At 36.2% G+C, this 13582-nt stretch overlaps 1 protein-coding gene across 1 annotated transcript; it reads right to left on the bottom strand.

Annotated features, from left to right (window-relative positions):
* Nucleotides 1-11904: 11904 nt before the first annotated feature.
* LOC141519506 (olfactory receptor 5B12-like) lies at nucleotides 11905-12846 on the bottom strand. The gene has a single exon (XM_074231730.1). The coding sequence runs from the start codon at nucleotides 12844-12846 to the stop codon at nucleotides 11905-11907; it is 942 nt and encodes a 313-aa protein (XP_074087831.1).
* Nucleotides 12847-13582: the final 736 nt, after the last annotated feature.

The raw sequence follows: 13582 nt of genomic DNA, 5'->3' as shown, positions 1-13582 counted from the left end.
AAATGGAAATTATTAGAAATACCTAAGCACAGTAAATTTCTGTCAAGTAAAATCTCTGGTTTTTGGTACATATGAGAAAATATGAGTTGGGGAAGAATCTGCAAGATCCATTTCATTAGAGTAGAGGGTGTGTAAAGGAGAATAAGAGGAAACAAAAGATAAGAAAGTTACAAAATCATAAAGAAAAAAATCATTTCAAATATCAAATATGAAAGAGGAAACTGGTAAAAAGATAGGGCAGTTAAGGTGGTGCAGTGGATGGAACGCCTTCCCTGAAGTCAGGAGGACAGAGTTCAAGTCGTGACTCAGACACTTAAGAATCACCTAGCTGTTTGACCTTGAAGAAGTCACTTAACCACATTACCTTGAAAAAAAATAATAGCAACCTAAGTAAATCACATAAAGTTAAGCAGAAAATCAATTATCAAAATCTCAAGGGAGAAAATGACTCCTTTGAAAGTTAGTATTGGGCAAACAAACAAAATAGATGAGGATCTGAAACATCTTATTAGTAAAAACATTTAATCTGGAGAACAGATTAGAGAAAGGCAATATAAGAATTATCAGACTACCTGAATGTTATACCTTTAAGAAAAAGATTCTAGATGCAATATTATAAGGAATTAGTATAGAAAATTACTCTAAAGTTCTAGAAAGAGACTAAAGTAGAAATTGAAAGACTCCACACTGATCACCACCTGAAATAGGTCCTTTGAAGAAAACTTGTAGGACTGTCTTACTTAAGTTTCAAAATTAGAAAATATTGCAATTAAAAAAATGTACATAATACAGAAAAATAACATGGATTTCATAAATCTAGCAGCTTCTTCAATAAAAGACTTAGGATTTAGAGCATTATATTTTGTAGAGCAAAGGGACTGGGATTGTGTAATTTATCTAGATATGTTGAGTATAATTTTGAATGAAAACTATCAACATTTAATGAACTGAAAAACCCTCAGGCATTGGTAAGAAAAAGAGTAGCACACAATATATATTTTAATATAAAAGATCCTGAAGAAATTAAGAAAATTATTAAAGATAAATTATAAGGCATTGATAAAGGTTAAACTTTATGATACGTGGATAATGTTATCATTATTCTTAACATTTTTATCACTGTGGAGGTAGTTTGAAAGTAGGGTGCCACCTGAATTATATATAATGGACTGTTTCTAAAGTGGTTATTTGATAGGAAAAGGCAAAAAAGAAAAAATGATTTCATAATAGCAGGATTTGAAAGAAAGAACTAATTCATAAGAAACAGGTTGGTGTAGACAACTGGTTATGTTGGAATCTCATCCTCATCTCGATTGAACAAGAAATAGAGAGCATGGCTGAAGACATTTAGAAGTCTTTGGAGCTTGTGGAGAAGTGAGAAAAGCTGTATGATAGTGTGGGGAAGGAACATTTAAAATTGTGTGTGCAGAATGATATTAGAAGGGTCAGGGAGAAGATAAGAGATGAGAATTAAGTGGGCAGGTAAAGTAAGGATTAAGAAGGTAAGGGAAAGGATATGGACAGGGTTAGGGCAAAAAGACTGAGAAGGAAAATAGTGAATAAAAATAACATGGATGGAAATTTAAAAAGCCATTTGAAATTTGTCAAATATCCAAACATATTGACAAAAGTTCAAAGAATAAGAAAAGACAGTTTTAAAATGAATAAATTAAAACAATTTACAATCATTAAAAAGTTCTGAATCATGATTTATTAGAAAAACAGATTAAAATAAAATTGAAATATTTTATACTTACCAGATTGGCCAAAATGATAGAAGAGGAAAGTGAAAAACATTGGTGAGGATGTGAAAAATTGGAACACTAATTCATTGTTTGTGGAATTGTAAAATGATTCAACTATTTTAGAGGCTATATGGAATTATATCCACAGTGTTGTTAACATACTTATACTTTTTGGCATAATAACATAACATTGCACACAGTAACCCCAATATTGTTTTAAGGATGACTTTAAGACTATGTGACCTTGGGCAAGTCATTTAACCCCATTGGCTTAAATAAATATAAAATTTAAAAGAAAAACAATTGCTTTGGGTGAATAAGCTATTTTATCTATTTTAAATATATGAATTAACTATAAAGGATATATAAAGAAAAACACTATCTGTGCCCAAAGAAAGAGCCAATAAATAGAAGTATATAAGAATAATTTTACATATTTAACTATACAGATATTTTAAAAAAACCTAAAAAAAAAGTAATAGTCTTTGGTCTTTGTTTAAGCACAATTCTTTCTTTGGATACAGATACAGGTACTCTAAAATTGTACTGATTGCTGCACTGATGAAAAGAGCAAGTCCATTGTGGTTGATCATCACCCCCATGTTGCTGTTAAGGTGTACAGTGCTTTTCTGGTTCTGCTCATCTCACTCAGCATCAGTTCAGGCAAGTCTTTCCAGGCTTCCCTGAATCCCCATCCTTCCTGGTTTCTAATAGAACAATAGTGTTCCATAATGTACATGTACCATAATTTGTTCAGCCATTCTCCAACTGATGGACATTCACTCAAGTTCCAGTTCATTGCTACCACAAACAGACAATTTTTCAATGAAAAAAATCAAAACAAGTTTTGGCAGGTGAAAAAATATTCCAAATCATCATTTAGATCAGAGAAATGAAAATTTTAAAAAATCTTGAGATATCACTTTACGCCTTTCAGATTGACTAAAATGACTGAAGGGAAAATATCAAACATTTGAAGACTATGGGAAAATGTAGACATTCCATTGTTATTAGAACAGTGAAATGATCCAATTATTTTAGAGAACAATCTGGAATTATACCCCCAAATTTATTTATTCAATTGCCTATACCCTCCAACCAGCAATACCACTACTAGGTCTATTTCCAAAGATAATTAGGCAAAAAAAAAGACAAGAACCAATATATTCTAAAATATTTATGGCAGCCTCTTTGTTGTGGCAAGGAACTGGAAATTGCTGCAATGCCTATCATTTGGAGAATGGCTAAACAGGTTGTGGCATGATTGTGATCAAATAGTACCATGCTATAAGAATGGTATAGCATTCTAGAAAAATATAAATAGACTTTCATGCAATAATGAAGGCCAAAATGAGTAGAACACTGTATACAGTTACAACAATATGGTTTTGAAAACAATAGTGAGTGAATAAATCATTTTGATTATTATAAATGCCCAAAATTAACTACAAGGGACCTCTGGAGGAAGACACTATCTGTATCCAGAGAAAGTACTGATGAAATAGAAGTATATATAGAATAGTTTTACACATATACATATTTGTGTCTAAAAGTAATTATCTCTGTTGTGTGGAAGGGGAAAGAAGAAAAAATAAACAAAAATAGGTAGTTGATAAATTTATTATATATTTAAAAGGAATAGCAAGTTATACATAATAGATTTGCCATTTTATGTAAAATTATCTTTGTTACTATTAAACAAAGGGCCTTAGAATAAAAGCTGTTTCCTAATTAGAAGTAAAATTGATTTTTTTTATAAAACTAAGCCTAAGCAACAAAGCTTCCTAGTGTTAAGCAATTCTTGTTCTGTCCTGTGTATATTCATCTAGGCTTTGAGCTCCCTCTCTACTAAGAAGGATGTACATTATGGAAATGAAGGAAGGGAATTCAATCAAGAATGGAGAACTTGATAACAGACAGAGAACAATGGTGACTCTTTGTCATCCTAAATAATTGAAAGAATATATCTTCTCTATACATTGACTTGATGCTTCATGATTGATGATTTTTGTCAAATCAAGGACAAAAAACTAATAACATTAATGATCATTTGTCTTAATGGAATCTTTTTGAAAGTGGCTTATAACTAGGAGCCAAGATGGTGACAAGAAAGGATCCAGTCTTAGGTGCTCTCTGATAAAACTCATAAGCTAAGGACTCTCACTAAACTTTCAAGACAGAACGCACAAAGGGACCCAGTGAGGCAGTTCTCTTACTCAAGGTAACCTGGAAAAGAGCAGAAAGGCTCTGCTCTCAGGGTCGGAGGGGCAGCCTGCCCGAGGGGTGGGCCACAGAGTGACAGAACTTCAGCCTCCCAGAGGCAGCCCCAGCTCAGAGCAGCAGGGGAGTCTCCTGAGCTAAACCCTGGGGAGCACTGGCACAAAGTGGGGGAACGTCTGGGGACCTCTGCCAGAGCGAGCACGGGGAGCCCAGCCCTCAGGACACACAGCAAGCAGTGTGGTCTTTCCCCAGCCCAGATCCAGGAACAGAAGCAGGCAGAGCTGGTAAGCAGGAGCCCCCAGGGCATGAGCACATTGAGCTGAGGGAGGGGAGTGAACAGAGACTGCAGAGCTCTGTCCTCTGCCCCTGGAACAGGACTCTGGGGCTCTGACCACATTCAGATCCTGATCGCTGTCTAGCCCCCCCCCCCATAGAACAACAGGGCCCCCACCTTGGCCCCATGGCAGATGAGAGCACATATGGTCATTCACAGAACAGGAGGGAGGACAGAGCCTCACACACTGAGACCCTTGTGGGAGTGCCCGAAAAGCTCAGGAAGCACCCCTAAAACAGGCTTAGGCTAGGAAAATGAGCAAGCAGAGAAAAAAGAGGAACACCTTTGAGAAATATATTATCTATGATCCCAAGAAGGATGACTATACTCAGTCTGAAGATGAGGAAACACAAGCTCCTGCATCTAAAGACTCCCAGAAAAACAGAAACTGGGATCAGGCTATGACAGAGCTCAAAAAAGACTTTGAAAATCAAATGAGGGAGTTAGAAGAAAAACTGGGGAAAGAAAGGTGAGAGATGCAGGAAAAACATGAAAATGAAGTCAGTAGCTTAGTCAAGGAAATCCAAAAAAAGGCGGAAGAAAATAGCATGCTAAAAACTGGCCTAGGTCAAATGGATAAAACAGTTCAAAAAGTTATTGAGGAGAAGAATGCTTTAAAAAGCAAAATTGGCCAGATGGAAAAAGAGATAAGAAAACTCTCTGAGAAGAACAAATCCTTCAGACAAAGAATAGAATACAGGTAGGTCAATGAATTTACCAGAAATCAGGAATCAATACTTCAAAATCAAAAAAATGAAAAATTACAAGAAAATGTGAAAAACCTCATTGAAAAAACAACTGATATGGAAAACAGACTTAGAAAAGATAATTTAAAAATTATTGGACTACCTGAAAGTCATGATCAGGAAAAGAGACTTGAAATCATTTTCAAAGAATTACTACAGGAAAATTGCCCTGATATTCTAGAAGCAGAGGGAAAAATAGAAATGGAGAGAATCCACTGATCCCCCCCAGAAAGAGATCCCAAAAAACCAACCCCTAGGAATATTTAGCCAAGTTCCAGAGCTCCCAAGTCAAAGAGAAAATATTACAAGCAGCCAGAAGGACACAGTTCAAATATCATGGAGCTGCAGTCAGGATCACACAGGACTTAGCAGCAACTACATTGGAAGCTCGTAGGGCTTGGAATACAATATACTGGAAGGCAAAAGAGCTTAGAATGCAGCCAAGAATGAACTACCCAGCAAGGCTGAATGTCCTCTTCCAGGGAAAAATATGGACTTTCAATGAACCAGGGGAATTTCACATGTTCCTGTTGGAATGGCCAGAGCTGAACAGAAGGTTTGATCTTCAGATACAGGACTCAGGTGAAGCATGGAAATTGGAGGAGAGGGGGAAAATATGAGGGACTTAATGATGATGACCTGCATGTATTCCTGCATAGAAAATGATACTGATAATACTCATATAAACCTTCTCAGCTAATAGAGCAGGTAGAGGGAGCTTTTATACTTGAAGCACAGGAGAAAACTGAATTCGAAGATAAAAAATGGTGTAAAAATGGAGTCAATAGAAAAAAGGGAAATGTAATGGGAGAAAGAAAAAGGAGGGGGAATAGTCCAAGATATTTCATATAATAAGATTTTTCTTTATTACAATCAGCTATTGCAATGATATGGAAGGGGAAAGGCAAGGGGGAATGAGGGAAGATTTGCTCTCATCAGAGGTGGCTAGGAGAGGAAACAGCATATATACTCAATGGGGTATAAACATCTGGAGTAAGAAGTGGGGGGGAGCCGGGGGAAGGGGTGGGGATGTGAATAAAGGAGGGGAGGATGGACCATGGGGGGACAGTGGTCAGATATAACACATCTTCCTTTTTACTTCTTGCAAGGGGCTGGGATTGGATGGCCTGCCCAGGACCATAGGGTCAGGTGAATTCTGGGCCTAAGGGGTGGTATGGGGGCTCAGGGCCTCAAGGCCCCAGGACCAGGGATCTGTCTGCTGTGCCACTCAGCTACCCTACAACAGAGTCAGAGTGAAAGGAGAGAGAAAATATAGTACATGGTAGTGGAGAAATAAGAAAGGAGGGAGTTGCGATCAGCAATGGCAATGTTGGAAAAATATGGAAGTAACTTTTGCGATGGACTTACCATAAAGAATGCGATCCCCCCATGACAGAGTTGTTGGTGTTGGAACAAAGACTGAAGCACATTTTATTATTATTATTATTTGGGGGAGGGTGCAGGGCAAGTGGGGCTGGGTGGCCTGCCTGGGGCCACATAACAGGGTGATCTTTGGGTGTCTGAGGCCGGATTTGAACCCAGGTGCTCCTGGCTCAAGGGCTGATGCTCTGTCCGCCACCCAGCCACCCCTACTATTATTACTATTTTATTTTATTTTGGGTCTTTTTTTTCCTTCTTTTTGGTTTTTGCAGGGCAGTGGGGATCAGGTGACTTGCATGTCACACAGCTGGGTGATTGTTGGGTCTACGGGGCTGGATGTGGGCTCGAGTGCTTGTGGCTCCGGGGCTGGTGCTTAGTCCATTGCGCCACCTGGCCATACCTACAATTATTACTACTTTTTTATTTTAATTTTTTTTCTCTCCCCTTTATCACTCAAGCAAGTCTATATTCATGGGGGGAAGGGGCCATTTTGTTTACTCTTAAACAAGAATATTTTATTAATGTAAAAAAAAATTTGTACAAAATGAGAATAAAAAAGAAAATTTAAAAAGGAAAAAAAAAGAAAGTGGCTTATAGGGATTCCATGGTAAGATTTAAGGAGTTTATTGATGGCTTATTCAATATTTTTTCCTAAAATGGCGTTACCTAATTTTTTTATTTCATCTAATAATAACCTGGCAATTTATATGTTTTGTAAATATTCATTCAATTCAATTAGATTATCAGATTTGTTTTGCCTTCTGCTAGAGCAATCTTTTTTATGCCAGAATTGTGTTAATATCATCACATCAAAATCAACTTACGTGGACACCATCTGTCTAGGTTACTCTTTCTTGTTGTCCTAATTGTATAGTTCTGAAGGGTTAGAAGTATTAACTTCCCAGACATAAATAGTTCAATCTTAATGAAAAGTATGGTTTTTTTTCCCTTTTTCTGTTGCCTCTTCATGCATCTCTTGAGTCTTTTATTTGAAGATCTAATTTTCTTTACATTTCTGGTATTTTTCTAAGGAAAATGAACATCTTTTATTTTGTCAAATGTTTATCTTTTCCCCTGAAGATTCATGCTCAATTTTTCTGGGCAGTTGATTCTTTGGTTTTAATCTGTACTCCTTGGTCTTCCTGAATATCTATTTGAGATAATTTGCTTTTTCATTGTTGTAGCTACTAAATCCTGTGTAATCCTGGCTCCTTGTATTTGAATGGCTTCTTTCTGTATAATTGAGTATGCTCTCTTTTAGTTGATAATTCTGGAATTTGGTTCCATTATTCATAGCAGTTGATTGGTAGAGTCCTTCAATTTCTATTCTACCCTTATCCTTTGGTTCTAGAATATCAGGGCAGTTGTCGTTGATCATTTTTTGAAAAATGATATCTCGACTTTTTTTAATAATGGTTTTCAGCTAGTCCAATAGTACTTGAATTACTTCTCTTGGACCCATTTCCAAGCCAGTTGCTGTTCCAGTGAGATACTCTATATTATCTCCTATTTTTTTCTCTATTTTGATTTTTTTTAGTCTTTTGATGGATTTTTGATGTCTTTATAGGGTTATTTGCTTTGTTTTTTCTTTGACCAATTCTAAACTTGTAAAGGCTTTGATTTCTTCAGTGGGTATTTTTTTCCATTTGATCAATTATATTTTTTTAAGGCATTGTTTTCTTTAGTCATTTTTTGTGCTTCCTTTTCCCAGTTTTTTTACTCTTTTTTTCAAAATTCTCCTGCATAACTTTCATTTCTTTTCCAAATATTTTTTGTGCCCCTCATTCTTGAACTCTTCCAAGAGAACATTTCAATGGTGAAATCAATTCAAATTCTCCTTTGAGTTTCACATATGAACATTTTTTTTCATTTTTTTATTCCCTAATGCCATAGTTTATTTTTATGGTTAGGGCTCTTTTATTTTTTGCTCATATTTTAAGATAGAGTCAGCTCCTGGGACAAAGGGGAAACTGAGGGGCCACATTTTCTTTCTGAAGCCTCAGGTGCTGATGACTTGGTTCCTGTACTGGCACTGTATAGCCTAGTTTTACCTCTTGCACCAGTTCAGAAATCACAATATGCTTCCTTTGTTGGAAGTGGAATCTTCACGGCAGGTCAACTGTACCACTGGTCAGCTGAGATGGGACCCAGTAGCCTTGATTGCTGATCTGTACTGTAGCTAAAACCTCTCCTTGTTTTCCAGACTGTTCTCCCCCGTTATCCAAGTGAGATAGACCTTTCCTGAAGTCTTAACTATTTGGAGCTGGAAAATTCTTTCACTCTGTCTTTTTCTGAGTTTTGTTGCTTTAGAATCAGCTCAGAGGCTTGATTTAAAATTGATCCTAAGGGAAATTGGAGAGTTCAGACACCTTCCTGACTTCTCTAGACCATATTGACTCAGTTTCCCCCTTCTTCACATACTCAGAGCTTAGCATGATGTTGAACACAAACTAGGTGCTTAATAAATAATTACTGACTCCCTTTTTTAAGTGCTAGTGCTTTCTTTAAGAATAAAGTTAAGGTGACTTGGTATCAGGTAGCAGGTAAATACATAGTCCATCCCTAGACTCCACCCTAATGCTTTACAGCTTGGAAGGACCTAACACAGTCAAGTCACTAATATGGAATACTTTGTTTCACCTTGACCACAGTGAAACTTTAGAAGAAAGTTTCCATAAAAGTTATAAGTAAACTGCAACATATAATCTATGACAAGATAGAAATTGAAATAAAAAAAAAACACAGCGAACAGAATCAGAGAATGTCCTCAATGTACTTTTCCATAAATCACTTATCTCAGCTCTCATCTGACAGAAAGTCACTTCTTTTATTTTAGGTTTTTTTTTGGTAAGGCAAATGGGGTTAAGTGGCTTGCCCAAGGCCATACAGCCAGGTAATTAATTATTAAGTGCCTGAGACCGGATTTGAACCCAGGTACTCCTGACTCCAGGGCAGGTGCTTTATCCACTACGCCACCTAACTGCCCCAGAAAGTCACTTCTATAAAGCCCATCTGAAGATTCCTAAGATTGGAAAAGGAGTAGAGCTGGTGAACTAGGAAGAATGCTTGATATAGCTCTGGGAGCCTATTGGAATCTTGTCTAACAAACAAGTTGGTCTAGAATCTGTAAAAAATGTAACATTTAGATTTGAGGGACAGGACTCATAATTGGAATGTGGTTCTAGAAATGTTTCTCCCTTATTTGAATGAAGAGGAATAAGTAACAGGAGGCTGTTTTATTATTTTCTTTTGCAAGGCAATGTGGTTAAGTGACATGACCAAGATCATATACCTAAGTAAGTATTAAGTGTCTGAGATCAGATTTGAACTCAGGTTCTCCTGACTCCAGGGTCAGTACTCTATCCACTGTACTTCTTAGTTGTCCATGTTCTATTTTTCTTTTTAAAAGACTATATATATATATATATATATATATATATATATATATATATATATATACACATATATATATACATACTCATATGAGAAAAGAGAAAATTTCAGGAATTAGAGAGGGTAAGTTTGATGGAAAATAGATGTGAATTTGGTAAACAACACAAGTTTGGCAAGAAGAAATGAAACTTAGAGTGAGGGATTTTATTACCTGGACATCTCCCAGAAGTTCTCTTTCATTCTGTCTCTTTAACTCTGTCCCTGTCTTTGTCTTTCTCTCTGTCTTCCTGTCTCTATCTCTCTGTATGAATCCCCATCTTTGTCTTTGTCTGTCTCATTCTCTGTCTTTATTTTACCCTTTATCTCTAAACTGCCTGTTTCTCTCCATTTCACTGTCTGTATCTCTGTCTCTCTTATCTATCTAACTTATCATATCTTTTTCTCTGTCTCTCTCCTCAAAGAACAGTTATTGATGAATCTTAATGAAAATCATATTTTTATCTATCAAGACTGGAGAAATGAGGAAACAACGGAAAAAATATGAGCATAAAAATTTTTTTGGTGATAGGAAGATCAAAACACACACAGAACAAAATAATAAAATCAAAGCTCCTATATTAAAAACATCCAAGAAAAATATGAATTGCTCTCGGGTCAAGAAAGAATTCAAGAAGATTTTGAAAATGAAGTAAGGGAGGTACAGGAAAAAATTGGGAAGAAAAATGAAGAGTGATGCAAGAAAATCATGAAAAACATGTCAGCAGTTTGGTAAAGGAGAGACAAAAAAATAGAATAAGAAGTTCAGAGAGATAATGAGTAGGGGGAAACTAGGTAGGACAGTGGATAGAGCACTGGCCCAGGAGTCAGGAGGACCTGAGTTCAAATCCACTCTCAGACAAGAAATAATTATCCAGCTGTGTGACTGTGGGCAAGTCACTTAACCCCATTGTTGTTTTCTCCAATTAGGTTTTGCACTTTCGTTCCCATTTGACCAATTCTGTTTTTTAAGTAGCTGTTTTCTTTTTTCCAGTTTTTTCATCTATCTTTCTTATGATTTTTAAGCTCCTTTTTCAGCTGTTCCATGAGTTATTTCTCAGCTTGAAACTATTTCCCATTTTTCTTTGTGCTTTTGTCTATAGGTGTTTTCACTTTGTGGTCCTCTTCAGAGTTTGTGTCTTGGTCTTCCTTCTTTTTTTTATGGTCATATTCTTTTTTATTGTCTTTTGCTCAACATTTTTTATTATTTTTTTTCCTTTTTTTGAAATTTGAGCTCCTCTTCCAGGGTGCAAGTGGCATTACCTTAGGCTTCCTGAGCCAGTCCTGGCTCTTTACCTGGTTGTGCTAATGTGCCCTCATATTCCTGGAGAACCCTTTTGTTAGGTGCTGAACTGAGGGAGTGGTGGGTTGCTTTCAGTGCTGGAGGACCTAGATCCCTGTCAGTTTATTTGGTGCTGAGCTGAGGTCTGGTGCAAGCTGACCTTCCTGGGAGGTACCATGAAGAACATGCTGGTCCAGTCACTGGATGATATTTGTTTTCCGGGGGCTGAGCTGGAGCATGTGAAGTTCTGGTCAAGGGAAGGTGTCTGTTTGCACAGGGCTACATGGTAATCCATTAACCCTACATTCAATTGCACTATTATCAACATTAATAATTTTGAGCCAGAAAATTCTGAAAAGTTCATCTACTTCAACCCTTTCACTAGGGAGATAAGGAAGTTGAGGCCCTGAAAGTTGAAATTTATAAGGTCATTCAAATAGTGAACAACTGAAAAAGGATTTGCATTGAGTGCTACCTCTACAGTACAATGTACTAATTATTACTATTATTGTTAATAATAATAATAATTAATCTGTCCCTAGAAATTAATGGTAGAGAGTTTCTAAAGGTCTAATAGGTTGTAATTATTAGTCAGTATCTGAACAAATGTTTCCTCCTCACTGTAAGTATAATCCTTTTTCCTATTACATTAAACTGTACCTAGAAAAGATGCATCTGATCATAAGAATACTTAAGAAAAGATCATGTCTAGTTAAAGAAGGTTCAGATTTAGGTTTTTTCTCTTAAGAACCATGCTTAAGGACTTCATTAAGTTTGAAGTCTTTGCCCCAATAAAGCTTTTCTGAAAGCAAAATGGACTTCTTTATTCCTCAGGGTGTAGACTAGAGGGTTCATCATGGGAATGACCATGGTGTAGAAAATAGAAGTTACTTTGTCTGTGTCCATAGAATGACTAGAGCTGGGTTGCAAGTACATAAAGATTATTGTCCCATAAAATAGAGATACCACAGAAAGATGAGAGGCACAGGTAGAGAAGGCTTTTTGGCGGCCCTCGGTAGATTGGATTCTCAGGATGGCAATAAAGATGAACAAGTAGGAGATGCAGATAAAAAAGAGTCCAAAAGAGATATTGAATCCTCCTAAAATGAAAATTATCACTTGATTGATGTATATATCAGAACAGGAGAGATCCAGAAGAGGAGGAAGGTCACAGAAGACGTGATGGACCACATTGGACCTACAAAAGGACAGGCTAAAGGTCTGTCCAGTAACAATAGCAGAGTTCAAAAATCCACAGACATGTGCAATAATGGTCAGACTAATGCACACACTTGGTGTCATGGTGGTAGTGTAATGTAGTGGTCTACAGACAGCTGTTTGTCGATCATAGGCCATAATGACCAGGAAATAAATTTCAGAAGTGGCAAAGGCTGAAAAGAAGAACATTTGTGCTGCACATCCATTATAGGAGATGACTTTGCCCCCTTTGAGGAAACCAGTTATGACTCTGGGTGTGACAGATGAGGAATAACCAAAATCTACCAAAGAGAGATTACTAAGAAAAAAGTACATTGGATTGTGCAGGCTGGAGTCCCAGAAGACAAGAGCTGCTATTCCCAAGTTTCCCATGAGTGTGATGAAGTAGATGATGGTGAACATTATAAAGAGAGGAACTTGAAGCTCTAAAGTATCTGTTATTCCTGTGAGAATGAACTCAGTCACTTCTGTTCTGTTCTTCATAGATGCCATTTGAGACTTGGCTCATTCACCTGCAATAAAAAGAAAATTATTAGAAGTTTCAAAGTCCAACAAATTCTGGTGAGGTATAAATTTTTGTTTATGGACATATTGGCACATTATGAGATAGTGTGAGTAGGGAAAAAAACTGAAAAATCCATTTCTTTGAATTAGAATGAATTAAAAGTGAAATAATAAAAAATTAAAATTAAAAAATAACAATGTTAACTAATTGAGAAAGGAGATCCAAAATCATAAGGAATAAAATTAAAAAATTAAATGAGAGAAATAGAAAAATAAAAAAATAAAAGCAAACCAAGAAAATTATGAAAAAAAAGTCAGCAAATTATAACAGGAGATTCAAAATCATAAAAAAGGAAAATAACTCCTCAAAAACTAGAATTGGGCAAGAGGAATTGAATGACGTTATAATACGCAAAGATATAACAAAACTAGAAAAATAAAAGAATGTTGAACTCTTTTTAACTGCATCTCCTACCTGTTCATCTTTATTGCCCATCTGAGAATCTAGTCTCATTAAAAAAAAGATCTGGAGAACTGATTGAGGAGAGGCAATCTATGTATTGTCAGATTTGCTGAACATTATGACTAAAAAAAAGACTATCTATCTATCTATCTATGCAATATTATGATAAATTATCAAAGAAAATTTCCCTAAAATTCTAGAATAAGGTCATTAAGCTAAAAAATCAATAATTTTCACTGATAATCACATGGAAAAATCCTT

Source organism: Macrotis lagotis, chromosome 3, assembly GCF_037893015.1.
Source record: "Macrotis lagotis isolate mMagLag1 chromosome 3, bilby.v1.9.chrom.fasta, whole genome shotgun sequence".
In the NCBI taxonomy this organism is placed as follows: Eukaryota; Metazoa; Chordata; class Mammalia; order Peramelemorphia; family Peramelidae; genus Macrotis; species Macrotis lagotis.
Note: the sequence above shows the minus strand (reverse complement) of the source record. Positions and strands in the feature narration are given on the sequence as shown.